The sequence below is a fragment of the Macaca mulatta genome, chromosome 4, assembly GCF_049350105.2.
Source record: "Macaca mulatta isolate MMU2019108-1 chromosome 4, T2T-MMU8v2.0, whole genome shotgun sequence".
Lineage (NCBI taxonomy): Eukaryota > Metazoa > Chordata > Mammalia > Primates > Cercopithecidae > Macaca > Macaca mulatta.
Window position 1 is genome coordinate 116,452,094 of NC_133409.1, and position 24,411 is coordinate 116,476,504.

At 34.1% G+C, this 24,411-nt stretch overlaps 1 protein-coding gene across 3 annotated transcripts in view; it reads right to left on the reverse strand.

The window, feature by feature from the left end:
- Positions 1-24,411, reverse strand: part of ADGRB3 (adhesion G protein-coupled receptor B3) — a 738,657-nt gene that overhangs the window by 313,762 nt on the left and 400,484 nt on the right. For all 3 annotated transcript variants that reach the window (XM_015136642.3, XM_015136644.3, XM_015136641.3), the window contains one exon: positions 11,001-11,103. In XM_015136642.3, coding sequence (XP_014992128.2) covers positions 11,001-11,103 — 103 coding nt within the window. The remainder of the gene's footprint in view (positions 1-11,000; positions 11,104-24,411) is intronic.

Genomic DNA, 24,411 nt, shown 5'->3' on the forward strand with positions numbered 1-24,411 from the left:
ATCCCCTCTTTTCCCAATAAACTCCATTTTTTTTTCTCACCCTTCAAAGTGTCTGGAAGCCTAATCTCTTGTGACCATGTAATAAGAACCCGGCTCTTAGCTGAGCTAAGGAAAAAGTCCTACAACATCGCCAGCACTTGGGTGGATTCTCAGAAGACTCCCTTGCTGAGCCCCATTGGTAGTCAAACCTCTTGGGGCCTCTCCTGCCGGGTACTTCTTACCTCCCTGCAGCTTCTTTCCTTTGATGGGGTGGGGTCTTATTACGAAATGCTCATATCTCCCTACACTATGCTCCTAAAGTATAATAACACTGTCTTTCCTGAAAAAAGGTCATAGTCGTATAGAAGTAGATGAGAAATATACACATGGAATGTTCCTATAGCAATCCAAGCAAAATGTTTACATAAATATCACTAGCCATAGTTTACTAAGTAAAGAACAAATGAGGGAATGGAGCGTCATGGCCTATTCTAGTCAGCACAAGTTTCATAGACGAAATGGGTTATTATCTGGTTCCTACAGAAGGCATAGATCTAGATGTTCTAAGGAAGGAAAGGGGAATGGTGTATTAAATTTGTTTCTTATCTATCTTATAAGATCCTGTCTAGTCTTACCTGAATTTTTCATATAGCTTGTGACTTTCTGATAAATCCACAGCACCGCCAAAATGCTGTCATAAAGTTATGCTATATTTACCTAGGGCTTTGTTCAAAGGAGCTCAGATAACCTTATAGAAAACAAATTATCCTTGTAACATCACAGTGAAGAGTATGGGAGCATGCATTTCAAGGATACAGAAACCAAGTGCAGCTGAGGAACTTGCGATAACAGATCCATTAAATCTAATTGGCTGATTTTAATGAGGTATAATGTAGGATAAATCTTTATATAAACTAATATAAGATACTGACTATAGGCTTAATATTTCACAATGATTGTTCACAGTAGGGCCACAACAACAACAACAAAAAATAGAAAAGAAACAACATGTAAACTTAATTGTTTGGATACTTCTTTCCTTTTTATCACCATAAAGAAACTGATTTATTCTTCAAAAAAGGTTTCAAAATGAGAAATGCTTCTTCTAATCTTTTTCCATGACTTTGTCAACATTCAGTTTTATTCTCCATGTTCTTCACCCCTTACTTCTTAGATCCTGCTGCATGCTTCTCTTTCTTTTTGTGCTTATGGAAATTTAAACACCATACATGTGAGCATTATTATAGGTTCCAAAATGCATCATTCAATCTTAGGTTTCACTACACATTCTGGGATACACACCATAAACATTTATTCTAGTATGGTCACCAATATGTGAGACTGTGAGCTAAGGTCAATAGTTGGAACATTTGAAGTTTAGAAAAATAAGCAGAACAAACAAATGAGAAAAAACTTAGTACCTGAAAACACTAGTCACTTAAGCAATTAGAATGTGAGATGGAAAAAAAAGTAACCTATGATGAATGGATTCTAAATATTAAAAAAAAGAAAGCTGGCTACAAGGTTTTGCTGAGTAAGTGCCTGTAAAATATTTGTTATAATTTTCATTTACTTTCCTCAAAGGGACTCTGTTACTAGATCTGTTATGAGGAATTTACAGAAAATCAATAACGGGAAATAGCCCAATATAAAAAAAAGTAATGGCAGGGCTAGAGGAAAAGAGAGAAGCTAAGTACTAATCTGTAGAAGTAGATTTAACAAATGTAGTAAACTAAGAAAACAAAAATTCTCAGGTAAACAAGACAGATGGGTTAAAGAAGATTAATTTACCAAACTATCAATAAATAGTATATATTGACCTACCAAATGGTAATACTGCACATATTTGGAAACTTTTGAAAAGGAAATGCTATTCTTGACAAACATATTTTTTGCAAAACAAACAAAAACTGCCACTCTTGGTTCCATTCAAAACAGCATAGCTGAATTCTACATGTTTCTACTTACTCACTTTTAAGCATTTAAAAAATTCACCACTGCCCAAATTTCTAATTGCCGTAGATGTTCTACACACCACTCTCGAGTGTCTTCGCTATTTTCTTTTACTTCTCTCCTCTGTTCTGTTATCAACCAAACAAATATATTTACTTAATAGTAGAATATATCACTAGCTTTGCCAATGTATTTCAATGGGTGGTTCCCCTTTTGTTGGACTGCATGACTTTTTTTTTCTTATTTATAAAATAGATGATCTGGACATCTTTTCTAGCCCTCACTCTCAATGATTCTAGAAATTCATTTTATTCTTTCAAAACTCTCTCCTAAGTCTTTTTAAGGAAATACTCAACTATGTTATATTACCCTCACAAAGTGCAGAAGTCAGAAGAGATAGCAGGCAGATGATCACAACAAGTCTGACCATTCTGCAACCATTCTGAATTCATTTACTAAACACCTGTTACATTCCAAGAACCATTCAAGGCACTGTGATACAAGGATGAGCAAAACTAAGTCCCTGCCTCATGTATTTCACCATAGTGAAGGGCAGAGAGAGAGAGGTATGACTAGGTACGACTAGGAAAATAGAGTGGATAGTACTTTTGTTTATTAAGAAAGCTTCATCAGTAAGATTATCTTTGAGAAGAGATCTGAAACAAGTTGGTTACAGAAAAGATAACAATAATATCACAATACAAATGACCAAGTTTCTATAAATTTTCCCTGGTGTTTTAAATTTTAAATATATTCAATGCATATGCTACCTTAATCACACTCTTGCTATCTTAATGATGCTTTCAAAGTGTTTCTCTGGACCTACTTCAGAATAAACTGGGATGAATACAAAAAATGTGGATTCATTGGCAATAGGAATGTTAAGGTTGAGGCTAAACGTAGAAATCTCCATTTTAATAATGACAATCTTGCCTCTTCGTAATTTTTTTCACATCAAATTTAGAGAATCATTGCTCATGATACACATGGCAGAAATAACATGCTGAAAACATTTAAACCTACTCGGTAATTTTGAAATAAACAATGCATTACTATTTATCATAGTCACCATTCTGTGCAATAGATCATTAAAGCGTGTTCCTCCCGTCTACTGAAACCTTGTGAGGTGATGGATTTGTTCATTACCCTGATTTAAGCATCCTATATTGTAAACATATATCAAAACCTCTCATTGTACCCCACAGGTCAATACAATTATTATTTGTAAATTACAAACACAATTGCTTAAAAAAAGAAATAACGTGGTTACTCTATTTTTACTCAGATGTTTGAATGCTTGGTGGTCATATGCCATAATAAACTACTAATCTTCAAACTTCAGAACTTTTTTGTACCTTCATAGCCTCCTTGAAACAAAAATAATCTCTTTTCTGTGGAGGCAAAGCAAGTAAATAGGCAAAGCAGCTAAGTGCAGGATGAAGGGCAGTGACTTCATCATAACTATTTGACATTTCCAGTGCTCTGAGTTAGATGTTACAGAATGAATTTTTCTGTCACATTGTTCAGTGAGTTGGACATTGGTCTCTTGAGTGTAGGGGAGAAAGACTCTTCAACTGACACTGTATTGTCTGTCTTTAATTTCCTAAATCTTAGATGGCAAGGCATTACTTTAAAATGACCTGGATTCTAAGTTTATCCTCTCTTTCTTTCTCCACTAAAGATTAATTGTTATTATTGTATGTAACTACCCAAATAGATTTTGGAGATTCCTCAAGAATATTTCCAGTTTGCATAACTGGATCTGCAAAAGACCAATTCATATCTTGTGCATATTATTTATTTATTTATTTATTTATTTATTTATTTATTTTGAGAGAGAGAGTCTCACTCTGCAGCCCAGGCTGGAGTGCAGTGGAGTGATCTTGGCTTACTGCAACCTCTGTCCTCCGAGTGCAAGCCATTCTCCTGCCTCAGCCTTCTGAATAGCTGGGATTACAGGCGCCTGCCACTGAGGCTGGCCAATTTTTTTTTCTTTCTTTTTTTTTTTTGTATTTTTAGTAGAGATGGGGTTTCACCATCTTGGCCAGGCTGGTCTTGAATTCCTGACCTCATGATCCACCCGCCTCGGCCTCCTCATAATTTTAATGATATTTTAGAAGGACACATTCAAAAAATCTCAGGAATTGCTAAGGGAAGCAAGACATTAGTAGATGTAAATTTTTCCACAGTCAAATCTATCACAGGTCACTAATAGTTGATCAGTGAGAGGGACCCATTTCAGGGTCATGTCTTTTAACATATGAACAGTTCTACAGGGCCTTAAAGAGTAAAACACCACACAAGGGGATGCAGCAGTGAAAAAGTACAATATAAAACTCAACAGGAAGTAATCTCCTGGATGTTCTTCTCTAATATTTTCTCAAAGTTATGATAAGTACTGTTCCATATTTTAGTATTTTAAATGATACTTAGAAGGAGCTAAATCTGGGTCTTATGTTCAGTTTTTAAGGGATAGCTGTTGTGTACCTAAAGCCTAAAAACACACATTGAGAATACAATACTGAACTCTTACTTGTTAGGAAGTTGGAAATGTAGATAATTTGGATGGATTTTATGAGGATTCTCATCACATTGAAAACCAGATAAACTAAGATGGAATGGAAAAAAAATGGCTTTAGCTAAAGCAGAATTACATGAAGGCCACTGAAGTGAGAAATGTAGAATACTGTTTTTATCATGACGAGTCCCATCCATGTTACATAGCTATTCACAGAAAGTTGGCAGCTATTTGATTGGAATACAAGGGGAGGACACATATTTAATATCACTTCTGCTATGTAGTTAGTAGCCTACATTAACCAGATGACACTATTTTTATAGATAGGATAACAGCTTGCTTCTCTAATTTCTGAGATATATCACTAACCTGTGTTATTTCCAGAGGAATACTTTCCACTTGTCATATGGGAAGCAGTAAAAAGTAGAACTATCACGAGGACATTTTTACATGTGTATCCTTCAAAGAAAATCATTGCCTCCACATATATTTCTCAGAGTGCCCTACCTGTATGTGATTACACCATTTCCAGTAATGGCTGCATAGAGTCTGGTGTACCTCTCAGCAAACAAATGGGTCTTCTAGAGTTAAAAATGTTCAAGTATTTATTATTAATTAATGTGGCAAATAACTTTAATAAATAAATAAATACAATAACTAGATTTTATATAGGTACAACATATAGCCTACGTCCTTTTCTTTTACATCCAAAAGGACTATAATAACATGCCCTAATAATAATTATATAGGGCTATAGCAGAGACAAGGGGAGTCACACAGAAGTTCCTCTTGACATGTAACACACATATGCCTTTTGACATGTACTCACACAAACATCCCTTCTGACTTGTAACACAACACAGTCATAGGTTCTGGGGATTAGGATGTAGACATTTTTGGAGGAGTCACTATTCTGCTTATTACACAGGCGTTGACCATGAGCCAAATCTGACCTGCCATCTGTTGTAAATTACTTTTATTGAAATACAGCCACACCATAGTTCAGTGGATGTGACAGAAGCCATTATGACTCTCATGCCTGAAATTCTTTACCATCAGACTCTTAACTAAAAAAGTTTGCCGAACCCCTGCTCCAACAATAGCACAATCATACTGAAATGTTTTTAAAGAATATCAATTATGTATTATAAATATAAATAAACTAAATTTGAAACATGAGAAGGATGTCTACTCAAGTTAAGAAATTTAGGCTATAACCAAAAAATGTAGCTAGAGAGCAATTTCTATCTCAATTTCAGTTGTTGGAAGGGCCTTCAATCTACTTGTCTAGTAGCATTTCAAGACTCTCTAGAAAAGTTACCAAGAACTGTAAACAGACAAAATATCAGAAACCACTTCCAAATGGATAAAGCTAGGGCAGAAAAGTAATTCAAAAAGTAAAGGCATATCAAACAACCCTTTGTGAAAATTACGGATGCACACACTGAACTTTTTAAAGTTTTGCCAAGTAATTTTTAAATCCTTAGGTTATTAACCTTTATATTCATGAAAATACCCACCGATGAATGTTGGAATTTCTTTTCATTGTTTCTCATGTTTATAATGAAGATACAGTTGTCACTGTGTTTTCCACTATGATTTACAAAGGTCATAGGGTCATGGTTAATTTTCATTTAAAATTACTTTATACACATAAAACAAATTTCTTTAATTTGTCAGCTTCATACTATTAGGATGCATGCAAATATGGCAAAGAAAACAAAACCTATAAGCCAAAATTCTCATTAGATCAATTTGAGAACTACAAACATAATGTATTATTTATGTCAACCCTGAAAGACAGCAGCAGCACCCTACCTACATCATTTGGAGTTGATGCCCAGAGGAAAAAAAAAAAATTAAAGTCAAGATGAGACTGCAGGCTGGTGTGGTCCACTCTATCTTTCCATTCAAAATGGAACTACATAAAAACTTCATTTGGGAAAAGTATGCATTTTCAGGCTTGCAAAGTTGATAGAGCATGAGATAACTAAAATACATTTACCTTCTTTTTCTTCTAACTCATCTTTAAATATAAAGATGTTATTCACCTTGGAAAGTCACAGTAGGCCTAGACCTGTCAGACACAAGGGATCCTAATAGTATATGTGTTTGTGTACATAGGGATCTATTCTATTGCACTCATTGGGCCTCAAGAATTATTTTCAATAAGATGATTAACTTTCCTTATGCATTATAGGTTCTAAAAATTTGATGAGTATAAATGTCACTCTTAAGTGATATAAAAAACAAATTTTTGGGGGGGGAGGAGAAAAAATTTGATATTTCTTGAAAGCCATTAATTATTATGCTTAAGCACTAAAGACCATATACCCTGACTTTATAAGTCATGACAATGAAGCCATCAGCCTGAAAAACTGAACTAAGCATAGTGTCTTACTAATTAATGACATAATCTGGTTAACGCTGCAATTGGCTTTGCTAAACACAATTTGGAATTGCTAGGTTCCATATTTTATTACCTATTCCTATCAGTTTCCAAGAGCCTTATTATATTTAACATATTGTAAATGCTATTTGTTAAAAAGTTTTCTGAGACACACTTTTAAAAGAAAATGTTAACAGGCTTTTCCTGTTAACTCACTGTAACTCACTATAACTACTAATTCCCATCTTCCTTTCTTTTTTCACAAGACATTTTAATAAAATGTAACTTTCAAGTTATTCTTTCCTGAAAGTACAATGGATACTTTTGATATAAGAAAATAGGTGAAAGTAGACAGATTTGATATTAGAGATACGCCATTTCTAAAAAATTTTGCAGGCAACAAAAATGGGCATGCATATGTATATACATGCATATATACATAATTGTATATATTAATATATATGTAGGTGTATATGTGTGGAGGTTGGAGGTGGGGGGTGGGTGTGTGTATATTAGTTGTCTCTTGTTATCCATAGGGGGTTGGTTCCAGAACCCCTTGCAGATACCAAAATCCATGTATGCTCAAGAATCTTATATATATTTGCATATAACCTATCCACATTCTTTCATATACTTGAAATCATCTCTAAATTGCTTAAAAGACCTAATACCGCTGGGCGCGGTGGCTCACGTTTATAATCCCAGCACTTTGGGAGGCCCAGGCAGGTGGATCACCTGAGGTCGGGAGTTCAAGACCAGCCTGACCAACATGGAGAAACCCCGTCTCTACTAAAAAATACAAAATTAGCCGGGGTGGTGGCACATGCCTGTAATCCCAGCTACTCGGGAGGCTGAGGCAGGAGAATCGCTTGAACCCGGGAGGCGGAGGTTGCGGTGAGCCGAGATCGCACCATTGCACTCCAGCCTGGGCAAAAAGAGTGAAACTCTGTCTCAAAAAAAAAAAAAAAAAAAAAAAAAAAAAAAGACTTAATACCATAAGACAGTGTAAACACTATGTAAATAGTTTTTATACTATATTTTTACCTTTGTATTATTTTTATTGTTGTACTGTTATTTTTAATTTTTTTCCAAATATTTTTCATCTGTGGTTGGTTGAATCCACAGATGCAGATACTGAGGGCCAACTGTATATATGTATGTGTGTGTGTGTATAAATATATATGTGTGAAAAAAATATATATATACACATATATATATATATGAAGTTCAGGCTTTTTCTAATAAATTTCAGTCTGCATATTTAAGATCTATTTTTTCTTCACATTTCAGCTAACATTGTATTTCAAAATGAACCTTTTTTGTCTTCTCTTCAGTGGAAATAAACTAATCTCAGTACATAGAATATATTTTTATAAGATTGGTAATAATATTATGATATTCAATAAATAAACCACATATTCCCTCCCTTAGTGAACAGTAATACTTCCCAAAGTATTTCACAAAATCTAATTTTAGCAATAAAATAAATGTAAATACAATGAGCTTTAGAAATTCAAAACAGTAAAGTAGAAGGGTTGTATGCATTGTACAGACAACAGTGAGATGGACATTTTAAATAAGAGTCCAGAGCAGCCCAGAGAGGCTCAGTTGTGTGGTCAGTAACTGGAGGAGCCTCTGAGGAGAGGCACGATGTGCACGGCGGAGAGTCTAAACAAGAGCGCCTAGAGACTTTTTCTTCTCTAGCGTAAATTGTTCCTCTTTCTATTCTCCTCTCCCTATCTACTTTTTGTAACACATTCGTCTACATGTATACATATATTTTAAATACGGGCTTTCTAGAGTGGAGATAGTATTCTTGTGGGAACCTGGTCAATTCACTTACTCAAAATACTGAAAGACACAATTAATTCTAAGTGACTTGGGATAATTATCTCATCATTCTTCCATGCTGACTTTCATTGTCATTCCAGTACTAGCTGGTGCTTAATAAAATTTGTTGACTATGTTCTTTGTTTTCCATATGTAGAAAATATTTTTTGTACATGGTTTATATCTTTTGTAAATCAGCTGACAAAATACATTTCCAGAAGATAAAAGACAGACTCAAAGCTTAAATACGTTCATTTCAAAAAGTTTTATTATACTCAGATAGTGAGACTATTTCAACACTATTTTTGAGACTACTCTTTTTTAATTTATCAAAAAAGCTTCCTTTAACATGTTCTTTAAGTTCTAAATAATGTTTTAATCTTTATTTACGAAAGTCTTGTGATTCATTTGCACAAATGTTCTCTGCATAAGAAACAGAGTACACATTCTGACACTGGGTGCTTTTTCAGTAATTCTATAATCTGATACAGGGAATTAATATCTCTTACTACTTTCTCCCAAAGCTTGTAACTGTAGATAAACAACAAAAACATGTATTTTCATAAAAAAATGTTGAATGCACAAATTCTTTATTCAAAAGCAAATGTTCAAAAGTTAAAAATGTCTCCCAGTTTTCAGTGCAGTGAAGAGATGAGGGCTATACTAAGGCATAAGGAGGTAGATATTGTAGAACTAAAACACGTTCTTAAGGTTAGATAGAAGTAGTATTTTGGCAAAAGTAGTAAAACACCTAGTAGTTTAAATATTAACTGCAATCTTTGAAAGTTATTGCAGAGAGATTTGAAATTTTTATTAAATGATCTAGGAAGCCTAGGGCATCTTAGTAAAAAGTGATTCACAGGAAAGATGATTATCATTTTTCTATAAAACTAAGGCTGATTTTTTCAGGAAATCAGAAACTACACAATAGTAGAAAATACACAAGTTTTATAGCCAAAAGAATGTGAGTATAAATTATGCTATGTCATTCACTAACTATATGAGCTTGGGAAAATGACTTAATCACTCTTTGCTTTTTTTTTTTTTTTTTTTTCAATGTAAAGAAAGGTCAACTTCATAAAAACTTTGCAAGGAATAAAAATAAGTACATGTAAATCATGAGATGGGCTTATTTTAATACAGGAACTATGAAAGTACAATAAGGAAGACTTTCATAGGAATCACTTTCCTTGCTCCTGTCCTTCAATGATTTAAGTATTCGATTATTTAAATAATAAGTAGACACTGAAAATTTGTATAGAGGACTGAACAAAATCTGAAGCATTTCAGTTGTAGTTGGATAGATTTAAGAAAGGGTTATTTTCATTCTGACATGAAAGACTTTGATTTAGACAATGGGAGCACCTAAATAGTTATAATAAGCCTTCCCTGATCCTTGACTTAGTATTTCTCCCTTTCTTTTTTTTTTTTTTTTTTTTTTTTTGAGACGGAGTCTTGCACTGTCGCCCAGGCTGGAGTGCCGTGGCCGGATCTCCACTCACTGCAAGCTCCGCTTCCCGGGTTTACGCCATTCTTCTGCCTCAGCCTCCTGTGTAGCCGGGACTACAGGCGCCCGCCACCACGCCCGGCTAATTTTTATATTTTTAGTAGAGACGTGGTTTCACCGTGTTAGCCAGGATAGTCTCGATCTCCTGACCTCGTCATCCACCCGTCTCGGTCTCCCAAAGTGCTGGGATTACAGGCGTGAGCCACCGCGCCCGGCCTTGACTTAGTATTTCTACATGCCACCCACCCCACCCAGCACCCCCTTCCTCTGAATTAATCGTTCCCCTTTGCACTGTTTATAACTTTTACTTTAAGTTGCGGCATGCAACTTAAATTTTTTCTTTCCTACCACATAGTGAGATCGAGTTTTATTTACAGATAAAACTCACCAATTTTAAGTATATAGTTTAATGCTTTAGATAGTTGTATACTACCATGTAAGCACCCCCACAGTTAATAGGCTAGTACTCACCTCACCTTCTCCAGTGCCTAGCACAAAGCTTGGTAAAGATGTGTGCACTGATAAATTATTTATCAACTATTATTTGGATAAATTGAAGAGAATTTTATCATGAAAAAAGCATAGAATAATCATTATTTGTTTCTTTATAATACATTTACTCATTTGGATAAATTGAAGAGAATTTTATCATGAAAGAAGCATAGAATAATCATTCTGTTTCTTTATAATACATATACTCATAACAAATTAATTCATTTGCAACTATAAAAGTCTAGAAAATGTATTCTGGTGTTATCAGTCAAAGAATGACTGTTAAAAAGGTAATTCTACAAGCAAGTCAATGCTCAGTGGATGGTACTTACATTAGCCAAATGAGCTAGTTCTATCTCCAGAAATGAATCGGTTGTTTTGGGTTCAGGCCTTATTGTGACCACGATGATTTTGGAATTAACGACAGTATAATTTCTGAAACAGAGTAATTATAATTAAAAGGAGAAATGATTGATGAAAAGTATAAATTGCTACTACTCAATACATTTTGGGATGGTTTCAAATAAATGCATCCAAAGCACAAACATAAATTGTGGTATTACTCATGGAAAGACACATTTTGCTGCTGTAAAGAAACCTTATGTGGAACAGAAAACTTAGGAGAGAAAAGGCCGTTTTACCATTTTAGATGCAGAAAATATGAAAAAGCAACAGCACTAACAAGCTTTTGATTACTTAAATCTGATTCACCTACAAGAGTTATGGATTGTAAATTCAAATCTTCAGACAATATTTAAATGAATATAATTCATTTATATCAAGGAGGACCTAAGACTTTTGTTCTCTCGGAGATCAAATACTCTTATTGCAATGTGCTGTGTTGGTGTTTCTTTGATTATCCCAAAACATATTACAATAAATAATTGGAATGTGGAGTAACATTAGAGCAAATAGAGTTTAAATAGAAATAAATGCTCTTGCTAATTATTGACCATAATTTATTTCAACAATAGAGATTGATAGGCCACTGCTTGATCTCAATATTCTTAATCTAAGAAACACATTTTCCCTGAAATATCTTACCAAGATATTTCATTTACAGAGAAGTTTAAGTTATTTTAATAAAATCATATCTATAGTTTACAAGAAATTATCCATCAATATAAACATAAAACTGAACCAACCTTTTCTTGTATATGTAAGTTTTCACACAAAATATGTAAAATACGTAAAATGCTGCAGATCATGTAGTATTTAGAGATTCAAAGATGAGTGTGTGCATATGTGTGAATATATCCCTGTTTGGAATTTTGAAATAATAAACCACTTGCTCTTCCATTGGGCATGTACTATTCCGGGGAATTCACATTAGGTATCAATGACAAAATCATTTAATTTTTTTCCCTCTTTTTTGTTTTTTAAGGTAGTATTTATAGATAAAACTCACCAATTTTAAATATATAGTTTAATTCTTTGGATAATTGTATAACTACCATGTAAGCACTAACACAGTTAACATAGACAAACAATCCCTCACCCTAAATAATTTCCTCAAGTCCCTTTTTATTTAATCCCCTACCCTTCCATGCTCCCAGGCAACCATGGACATGCTGTTGTTATAATTCTGCCTTTTCTAAGATTTCACTTTAATAGAAGCATACAGTATGTCGACTTCTAATTTTAACTTAATTCATTTAGCATAAAGTTTTTGAGATTCATTTATTTTGTTTCTTTCTACAATTGAGTAATATTCTATAGTACAAATACAAATTCTATGGTACAAATACAAAAAAAAATTATTGATGTATTCACCAATTAGGTTAAAACCTTTAGGTTATTTCTGGTTTTTAGCCTTTAGAAATAGTAACTAATGATATTTGGCAATTACAAATAATTACCATACATATTTTATGTATGGATATGTATTTTCATATGTCTTAGGTGAATATCTCAGAGTGGAATTCCTTGATCATGCTGTAAAGGCATACTTAGTTTTATGTTACTGCCATATTGTTTTCTAAAGTGGTTATACCATTTAAGTCATATAGTTCTGATTTGGTGGAACCATGATGAACCTTGCATTTTTTGAGATTTGTTTTTCTCTAATGAGATGGTTTTTGGCACAAGATTTCATCAGAAAAAAATGCGGAGTTATTCCGTGGTTGGGGGAATTTACTACATTTACTAGCAGAGGAACTATACACCTATTTCACATGGGTTAACATTTTTAAGTGCATTTCTCATGTATGCAGTAATGTCAAATAACACTTTTTTAAACACTCAGGAAGCTCAGAGAGAAAGCCTAAGAGTAAAAAGTAAAAAACAACAAAGCATAAATCTATTTTGTTTTTGTTAAGAGGAAGATTGTCGCAGACAGAGAGAGCTGGTTAACTGTTCTTTTTTTCATTAAATGCTAAATGAGTCAATTGAAGGTATAGTACATTTTGAAGGACAGAAAACTCAGCTCTAAATGCCGAGCTTCCTTTGCCAAATTATTCTTCCCTGTTTCTCTGTGAGTAAAAGTGATCAGAGAACCAAGTGAGAATAGAGAAAATTGACAAAGTTGAGAGGTGATCCTGGGTGGTTGATCATATTAGCACAGCTGACAGGTCTCCCAGAGAATGGTGCATACAGCTTAGAGTCAGGGGAAATACCCACCTGTCATTACCAGAGAAATTATGAACATTTCTCCTAGAGAACAATCAGTCCTCAAGAAACAGATGTAAGTTCCTTTTTTGGATTAGCCTGAATGTGTTTAAGTTCTGGTTTGGTTTTGCAAAACAAAAATATTGACAGTTCAGTCAAATTCCATTTGTCTCTTTATTCTGATTCCGTTTATAATCCTAGTTACCAGCTTTTAATAAAACCCAATGACTGCTAATTTTAATTATTATTAGATAATTATTATATTAGAACATACGGTATCTCTATTATATTTAAATTCCATAAGTGAATACATTACTAGGAAACACAGATGTGGGTATTCTATAAAGAAGATTGCAATTTTGTTAAGATGTTTATGAAGCTCCCTGTGTGTCTGGGAATGTGGAGACTTTGGCCCTGAATGGCTGGTCTGTAAGGAGTAAAGTAGCTACAATAAGTTGTCTTCTGCAGGGTATATTACACTGTGTTAGGTTCATCAGCTGCTCAACTGGCCTGGTGGAGAAGTTCCCTAGAGGGCAGAATCAACCCTATGGCTTTTGCTGAAAGAGAAGGAGAGACGGAGAGAGAGAGAGAGAAACAAAGAAAGAGAGAGAGAGAGTAAATGTGTGTATGTTTTAATATATTTAGAATATATTTGAGAAGAGATATGTGTCAATGTATTCATGCATATCAGTGTGCTAATATCATTCATGTGAGTCCCTGCCACCTTGTGCCCCAATACAGTAACGTGCACCTACCTCTACCAAAGCTTTCATCGATACTACGCATGTCTTCTTCCACATAATAAGCTCGATGAGAGCAAGAATTTTATCTATCATTTATATGTCCTCATTTGTATTATTCTTTGGAACATTTTAATACTCAAAACATGTTTCAGCGTTTTGTTTAATAAGCAAATACTAAACAAAAATACAAAAATTTTAACAAGTTGATTTAAAATGCCAATATCATGGTATTAAATGCCTAAGAAAGGGGAAATAAATAAGCAAATTTACATTATGCAATGGCTTCCTTTTTAAAAAGTGTATAGTGTACAAAATTGTCTTTAATTTATTCCGTCAATTTATTCTAATTTGCACAAGTGAATAGCTGGCTGCTGATGTGCCATGTCAGGCTTTGTGATCTGCTAATGCTCCCTGGCTGGCTGCACGTTTGAATTCACTGCTAGAAAAGCAGATCTGACAGCCAAATGGATTTCATGACTAAAATAATAAAATTATTTTCTGTCCTTGAGATTTGTGCTAGTTGATACATAAAACAATTTAAAATGTATAGAGTTAATCATTCAGTGGCAACCTAACTTAATCATCACATTTTTCTGCAGAGTCTTAAGATGGTTAAGGCACATGAACCATATCTTAAAGTGAGTATAAAAAGTGATTAAAAATACAATTCAGTTGTCTACAACAGACTCATTTTGTATATAAGGGCATGCATAGACTGAAAGTAAAAGTATGGAAAAAACATCCCATGTAAAAGATAATTAAAAAAGAATGAGGTTGGCGACACTTATATCAAACAAAATAGACTTTAAGTCAAAAACTGTCTCAAGAGACAAAAAAGGACACAATGTAATGATAAAAAGGTTGATTCACTTGGGAGATATAACAATTATAAATATATGTGCACCTAATGTCATAGCACCCAAACATATGAAGCAAACCTTGAAATAATTGAAGAAAGAAATAAATAGTAACAATATAATAGGATATTTTAATACCCCATTTTAATAACTAGACAGATTAACTAGATAGATTACTTAGACAGAAAATTAATAAGAAAACAGGTGATATGAGTAACATTATAGATGAATTGGACCTAACAGGCACATGCAGAACTCCATACAACACTCCATACAACAACAGCAGAATACACATTCTTCTCAAGGGCAGACAGAAAGCTTTCCAGTATTTACCACATGTTAAGCCACAAAACAAACCTTAACAAATTCAAGAAGAGTGAAATCTCACCAAGTATCTTTTCTGACTACAATGGAACAAAACTAGAACTCAACACCAAGAGAAACACTGAAAAATTCAGAAATATGTAGAAATCAAACAGCACACTCTTAAACAACCAGTGGATCAAAGAAGAAATCACAAGAAATATTAGAAAATATCTTGAGACAAGTGAACATGAAAATACAACATACCACACAACATATGCGAGGCAGCATAAAGGTACTAAGAGGGAAGTTTATAGCAGTAAACACCTACATTAAAAAAAAGAAAGATCTCAAATCAAAACCTGACTTTATACTTCAGAGAACTTGAAAAAGAGGCATAAACTAAACCCAAACTTAGTGAAGAAAGATAATAATACAGATTGAGCTGAAATATACAGAATAGAAAATAACAAACCCATGTAAAAATCAACAAAACTAAGAGTTGATTTTTTGGAGAAAAAATATACAAAATTGGCAAACCCTTTTTAAAAAGAGTAAGTAAAAAGAAAGAGAGAAGACTCAAATAACAAAAACCAGATAAAAAGGAGACATCACAACTTCTGGCACTGAAGTAAATAGTATCATAAGAGACAGCTATGAACAATTAATTCTATGCCAACATACAAGATAGGCTAAAAGAAACAGACAAATTCTAAGGAAAATATAACGTATCAAGACTGAATCATGCAGAAATTTTATTTCTGAATAGACTCATAACTAGTAAAGAGATTGGATCAATAATCAAAAACCTCTCAATAAACAAAAGCCTAGGGGACCAGAAGTCTTCACTAGAGAATTCTATGACACGTTTAAAGAAGAATAAACACAACTCATTCTCAAAGTCTTCCAAAATATTAAAGTGGAGAGCACTTCCAAATCCATTATAAGAGGCCAGTATTACCTGGATACTGAAATCAGACAAAGATACTATTTAAAAAAAAAGAAAACTACAGACAAATATCCTTAATAAATATTGACACAAAAATCCTCAACAAAATGCTAGCAAACCAAATTCAGCAGCATGTTACAAAGTTTATATATCATGACCAACAGAGATTTATTTCTGAAATGCAAAGATGTTTCCACAAATGAGAATCAATCGGTGTAATACATCACATTTACAGGATCAAGGTCAAAAACTACATGATCATCTCAATTGATTTTTATTTTATTTTATTTTACTTTTTTGAGATGGAATCTCGCTCTGTCGCCCAGGCTGGAGCGCAGTGGCGTGATCTCGGCTCACTGCAACCTCCGCCTCCCGGGTTCACGCCATTCTCCTGCCTCAGCCTCCTGAGTAGCTGCAACTACAGGTGCCCGCCACCACGCCCAGCTAATTTTTTTTGTATTTGTAGTACAGATGGGGTTTCACCGTGTTAGCCAGGATGGTCTCGATCTCCTGACCTCGTGATCCGCCTGCCTCGGCTCAATTGATTTTTAAAAAGCATGTGACAAAAACACCCTTTCATGATAAAATCGCTTAACGAACCAGGAATATGAAGAAATTATCTCAACATAGCAAAGGTCTTATATGCAAAACCCACATCTAATATCACACTTTATGGTAAAACAAACAAACAAAACAAAACAGAAAAACCTGAAAGTTTTTCCCCTAAGATCAGAAATAAGACAAAATGCCCTCTCTTGCCAGTTTCATTCAACATAGTACTAGAAGTCCTACCAACAGCGATTAGGTCAGAAAAAGAAATAAAAGGCATCCAAATGAGAAAGGAAGAAGTAAAATTACCTCTGTTCATAGATGACATGACCTTATATGTAGTAAATCCTAAAGATCACATACAGACACACATTAAAAATCTTGTTATAATTAATGAACAAATTCAGTGAAGTTGCAGAATGCAAAAAAAATTAACACACAAAAATCAATTGGGTTTCCATACATTATCAATGAACAATCTAAAAGGAAATTAATAAAAGAATCCCATTTAAAAAGCATCAAAATAAATAAAACACGAGTAAACTGAAGGAGGAAAAAGAGTTATACATTGAAAAGTATAAAATATTTCTGAAAAAATTGAAGGGAGAGACAGATAAATGGAAGGAAATCCTGTGTCCATGAATTAGATGACTTAATATCGTTAAAATGTCCATATTACCCAAAGCAATCTATCCAAATGGTATTTTTTGCAGAAATGGAAAAAAATATAAAATTCATATAAAATCTCAAAGAATTCTTGACAGCTGGAGCAGTCTTAAGAAAGAAAAACAAAATATTCTCTATTTTCAAGCTATATTACAAAGTCACAGCAATGATTTTTTTAAAAGTATGGTACTGGTGTCAAGACAGACATACAGACCAACAGAACAGAATAGAGTGCCCAGAAATAAATCCTCTTGTATATGGTCAAATGACACTCGACAAGGGTGCTAAGGCTACAGAATGGGAAAAGGATAATCTCTTAAACAAATAGTGTTGGAAAAACTGGATATCCGTGTGCGTACACCATATAAAAAACTTAACATAAAATGGATTAAGATGTAAACATAAGACTAGAAACTATAAAACTTTTAAAAGAAAACACAGAGAAACACATTCAAATCATTGAACTTGGAGATGACACCAAAAGTACAGGGAAGAAAAGCTAAAATAAGCAAATAGGACTTCATCAAATTAAAAAACAAAACAAAACAAAGTAACTTTTGTGCAGGAAAGAAAACAATGAGTAGAATGAAAAGGCAACCTATGAAAAGGGAGAAAATATTTGCAACTATGTATCTGGTAAGAGGTTAACATCCTGAATATATAAGTAATTCCAAAACTTGACAACAAAAGCCAAACCAAATCATCAAATTAAAAAATGGGCAAAAGACTTGAATAGATATTTTTCCAAAGAAGGTACATAAATGGACAACAAGGATATAAAAAGATGCTCTACATCACTAATTGTAAGAGAAATGCAAATCGAAACTACAGTGGGTTATCACCTCACACCCACTAGGATAATCATTATTAAAAAACAAAAGACAGGCTGGGTGGGGTGGTTCATGACTGTAATCTCAGCACTTTGAGAGGCCAAGGGTGGCGATCTCATGAGGCCAGGAGTTTAAGACCAACCAGGGGAAACCTCATCTCTATTAAAAATACAAAAATTAGACAGGCGTGGTAGCACACATCTGTAATCTCAGCTCCTTGGGAGGCTGAGGTAGGAGAATCGCTTGAACTGGAGAGGCAGAGGTTGCAGTGAGCTGAGATCTCTGCACTCCAGCCTGTGCAAGAGAGTGAGACTCTGTCTCAAAAACACAACACAACACAACAAAACAAAGCAAAACAAAACAAAACAAAAAAACAAAAAACAAAACAACATAACAAATGTTGACAAGGATGTGGGAAAATTGGAACCCTAATGCAATGTTGGTGGGAATGTGAAATGGTGCAGCTGCTTTGGAATACGGTAGGCAGTTTCTGAAAAAATAAATAAAAAATAATCCAATGGTCTCTCTTCTGAGTATATATCCAAAAGAATTGAAAGAAAGATCTCAAAGAGATATTTGAACACCCATGTTCATGATGTATAATTAACAATTGCCAAGAGGTGGAAGCAAGCTGATTGTCCATCAATGGAAGAATGGATGAAGAAAATGTGGCATATACATAAACAATGAAATATTCTTCAGCCGTATAAAAAGAAAAAAATCTTATATGCTACAAGACAGATGAACCCAAATGATATGCTAATTGAAATATATCAATCACAAAAAGATGAATACTGCATGATTCACTTAGATAAGGTATTGAAAGTGGTCAAACTAAGAATCAGAAAATAGAATGACTGTTGCTAAGGGTCAGAGGGAGTGGGAAAAGGGGAGTTGTGCTTTAATGTGTAAGTCTTAATTTTTCAAGATAAAAGTTTCTAGAGATCTGTTACACAAGTGCATATAGTTAACATTGTACTGTACACTAAAAGTAGTTATGGTAAATTTTATGTTTTGTAACACAATAAAAAATGTAATGCAGTTATAGAAAAAGCCCCAGTGGAGGAGATGGCAGAACCAATAGCACACATACAGTATTGCCAGATAAGTTATAACAAAAAGATGTTAAGGGTTTAATGGAAGTTAGTAAAGTTACTATAGCCCTTTTCCATTTTTAGATTTATAGTTCATATAGTTTCAAAAGTGAAACTTGCATAAATGTTTTAAATGAATAGACCAATTTAAATAAGACCAAAATAAAATAGATGATTTCATACAGTATGGGAATTTGGGTACTTTACTAAAATTTTAAAGCTAAATATCTTTGTTTTTAAAACCCAAATCAGCTGACAGCTGCTAAAAAGTAGGATTGGGTTTACTTAAAGTTGAAATGAGTTAGAATTTCACTGTAGGTTGCTAAGATATGTAGAATCTAGAACTTTAAAAATGCCAAGTGATCAGAGATTTACATCCACTTTAAAAATATCTGACCAAGCTAAACCCAGATTTTAAAAAATAATGCACTAATAGCACAATATTTTATACTATAATCTATGCCAATTTGTAATTTCCATAGATAATTTAAATGTCTAATGTTTTCATGAGAGGACAATCTAAAAAGGTACAGAACGTCACAAAATTAGAATATTTCATTGCACAGTGAGATTAAGGAAGACTCAAAGTTTAGGTCCTAAACCTAAGGCATGAGCTCTTGAGAGAGCTGACTGCTTCAGGGTGATTGCCTTCAGCGTGCATTGGTGTAAAAGTGATTACGTCTTCAATTTTCTATTATTTCCAATATTATTTTTCTATTCATTTTTAATTTTTATAGCATTAGGAATTCAAATGAGTTCCATTTCCTGAATATATAAAAATTTCAGCCTCATTTACCTTAATTAGGTTAGTGTATTTGACAAGAAATTCATGTGATATTTGCATTATTGAAATTTGTTCCTTTCTTCAAAAATAATTTTGTAATGACTTTTGGTTTGAGGACACTTTACTTTTCATTCATCTGTATTTTTCTTTATTCCACTATAGTGAAATTTACATATAATTTTATTAGTTCTTTTATAATTCTTTTAATGTTAATCATTACAAAAAATGCATTTTTTTACAGGACTACATTTTTCATGTCTTAACAGAATAACGACATACTGCTCACGTACTCAGAACTTTCGTGGCTATCCCACAAAATTGGAAACTGAACTTATTAAATTAATCAGATGAATGATTGTTTATAACCATTTATTGATATCTTGGCTTGAGGGTATACTTGGATATACTTTTCTATTTCCTTAGAGATTATTTCCTTAAAATAAATTCTTCGAAGTAGAATTGCTATATCAATGACAAAGCACTTTTAAGTCTCTTGGTATTGCTAAATTGGCCTCAAAAAATGCTATAAAAGTAAGTTAAAATTCTCAGAGCAGTTTATGAGCTTGCCAAGATATGCAAGTTTTCTAATTCCTTAATGTGAGTGGGGTCTGTGTGTCAATATCTCACTCCCTCAAAGGACCCTCTGAACTGAGTTGGACATGCACATAAGTGATCATGGGGGAATGGGAGGTGTGACAAATTCAAGTCTTGGCATTGACAGCCTGGGCTGGGGCCACCAGGCCAGCCCCAGTGCTCCCTGAAGCTGCCAACATAGAGCCACCTGTTCTGGCTCTTACAAGATTTTCTGCAAAGGATACAGGTATACTCATGAACTATCATAGAAGTCTATGGTTTGTATTGCTTAAAATAATAAATAGTAGCAGAATAGAGGGAATGAGATATAGTAGAAGAGTCCTGGTTTTAGCGAACAAGATAAGTTGGATTATAATTCAGTTACCTACTGGACATATAATCTTAGGTCACTTAAGCGATAAGGATCTCAGGTCTCTTATCTATAAAATGAGAGTTCTAGCTCACACTAAACCCTAAAAGGCCTTACAGCATTAATATCCTGTAGTTCTATACTTTTTACAAATTTATTATTTTTTTATTTTTTTTTGAGACAGAGTCTTGCTCTGTCACCCAGGCTGGAGGGCAGTGGTGCAATCTCTGCTCACCGCAACCTCCACCTCCCAGGTTCGAGTGATTCTACCACCTCAGCCTCCCAAGTATCTGGGACTAACAGGCATGCACCAACACGCACGGCTAATTTTTGTATTTTTAGTAAAGATGGGGTTTCACCATGTTGGCCAGGCTGGTGTTGAACTCATGACCTCAAGTCATCCACCACCTCAGCCTCCCAAAGTGTTGATTACAGGCGTGAGCCACCATGCCTGACCCATCTGTACTTTTTATCTATAAGAAATTATTCTGAAGAAGGAAGTTGAGAGGCTGAGAATAGCACATAGTTTGGAATTCATCTGAAGCATATTTCCTTCAGTTGAAGTAACAATCTGAATCTACTTAACTTTAAAAGGGAAGACAACTGAATAGTAAAATAAAAATTGCAGCTCGAAGGACAGTTGAATATATATTAGGGCTAAGAGAAGAAGAGAAATATCTCAATAAAGAGACAGTCAACTTGCAAAGTTATTTTTGTCTTTGTATGAAGGACAATTTCTAAACTATATTTATTCAAAGCATACATCAAGTCCTGCTTCATAGTCTCTATGAGAAAAATTATGAAAATAATTATACCAAAATATACCATTTCTGGAAACATAACAAATCTACTATTACTATTTCTGTGTATAACAAACGTGGCTTCACATATTTCAACATATAATTAGTAAAATCATCAACAAGGAATACATTTTATAAAAATGCGTAAATAATAACTGAACATATAGAATGAATTTGTACGTTTTATGTTGAATAAGAAGATGTTTCCCTTCCTATTGAGTTCAATTCACACAGTCACACTTACACAGTAAAATTGCAAAATACACATATTTTAATCCTCTGTTCCTAAAATATTTTCATAGTACAAACATTAAACTTGTACTAATTGTAACATTGTAACATTAAACTTGTAAATATTGTGCCTTATTTTTAAAGATGTCTTATATAAGATATTTTATCAGATAGAAAAATTAATTATTACCACGGTGGCTCACACCTGTAATCCCAGCACTTTGGGAGGCCGAGGTGGGCAGATCACAAGGTCAGGAGATCGAGACCATCCTGGCTAACATGGTGAAACCCCATCTCTACTAAAAATACAAAAAAATTAGCTGGGCCTGGTGGCAGGCGCCTGTAGTCCCAGCTACTCAGGAGGCTGAGGCAGGAGAATGGCGAGAACCCGGGAGGCGGAGGTTGCACTGAGCCGAGATTGCGCCACTGCACTCCAGCCTGAGCGACAGAGCGAGGCTCTGTCTCAATAATAATAATAATGATAATAATAATAATAATAAATAAAAATAAAAATAAATTAATTATTACAGAAAAAAATCCTTGACCCTTTATCAAGAACTGTTCTGAGGGTTGCGATAGCAGGGGAAGTTTAAAAGAATTCATACAGTACTGTTAGCAGGGGCGCTGCTCAGTAAATGTTTGCTGAGTGACTGTGGAAAAAAGAATCACCCTTGTTCAATAAAAAGTATATTTTCATTTAGCAGACCTATAATTCGTGCAGTTACTCATTAGACTTTCTGGAAGAATGTTTTGAAACGGAGAAAAACAAGTTCGAGGGTACTTAGTGGTCACATTATATTACTACAAGAGATAAAATGAGAAGTAAACACTAGTACTTCACCTTTCTAAGAGTACTTAACAAATATTTCATCCTGAGCATTCTATTGTCCTTATATCTGGTCAGTGATCTAAGTACTATTTAGTTGTCCTATAGACATTTACTAAATTACTTTATGGATACAAAGAATGTATAGGTAAATGAATTCGTGATTTTTATACAGAGGTTATTAAGGACTTCAATCTAAAGAATATGTAGGAACTTTCTGCAATGAAAATATAATTTCTGAAGGTGAAAAAAATTTTAAGTTCAATTACCACATTTTACTCATAAAAAAAGTCAGTGACTTGCCCAGTGGCCTGTCTGAATCCCTTTGTGTTACAGGCGGTATCAGGGGAGCCAGTCTGTCAGACTGGTCTCTACTGTATCCATTAAATCATCCATAACGAAGCCATTAATCTACCCATAAGCTTTAAGAGACAAACGGCCTCTGTCATGATATTTTTTTTTAAAGTTCAAACACTAATTAAATGCTTCTTTTTTCATTTTACAAAAAAGGCTGGGATCCCTTGGGAAATTTCCTGAAGAAATTTCCAATTATATTGACTGCATAAATTTATAAAACTTGGAATAACCTGACTTCATTTGTGTAGGTGAGTGAGTACTATGAGATTATATGGAACAAGATTAATCATAATGCAACACTGCTGGACATCTAGGAGGGAAACTAATCTAAAAATTTTTATGTTGAATATTTCATTTATAATCACTATGTATCTCAGGAGCAAATAGGGAGAATGTTGCACATAAATACGTTTCTATTTTAAAGTTGAATTGAACGCACATAAATACTGAGCGACTGGACAAGTTTATAAAACTCTCGACATGTTTAATTGAAATGAAAACACAAGTCACCTGATTTTAAGTTAGTGTCTAGTCTAGAGTTGTTAAAATATAAGCTTTATATAAATGAATTCCCTGTGGAAATAAATGTCTAACTTTGATTATCTGGGCATTTTTTTTTTTTTTTTTTTTTTTTTTTTTTGAGACGGAGTCTCGCTCTGTAGCCCAGGCTGTAGTGCAGTGGCCGGATCTCAGCTCACTGCAAGCTCCGCCTCCCGAGTTCACGCCATTCTCCGGCCTCAGCCTCCCGAGTAGCTGGGACTACAGGCGCTGCCACCTCGCCCGGCTATTTTTTGTATTTCTTAGTAGAGACGGGGTTTCACCGTGTTAGCCAGGATGGTCTCGATCTCCTGACCTCGTGATCCGCCCATCTCGGCCTCCCAAAGTGCTGGGATTACAGGCTTGAGCCACCGCGCCCGGCCATCTGGGCATTTTTAACTTTAGCATATCTCTCATCAACATCAAACATAAAGATAGAGGCAGTGTAACTATGAATAAATTTTATCTGCGAGTAACTGTAAATACCAATGAGTTTTAATAAAACCACTGGAAAAGTTGAGAGTAGACTTTTTTGTTTTCAAACTTGTTTTGTTAGCAAAACACAAACACAGACTGATCCAAATTGAGGAAATCTGAATTCTATTCAGAGGAGAAGGGAGGTAAATAAATTTCAACTTCCCATGGTTGTCTCTATGGTTGAAGGAGA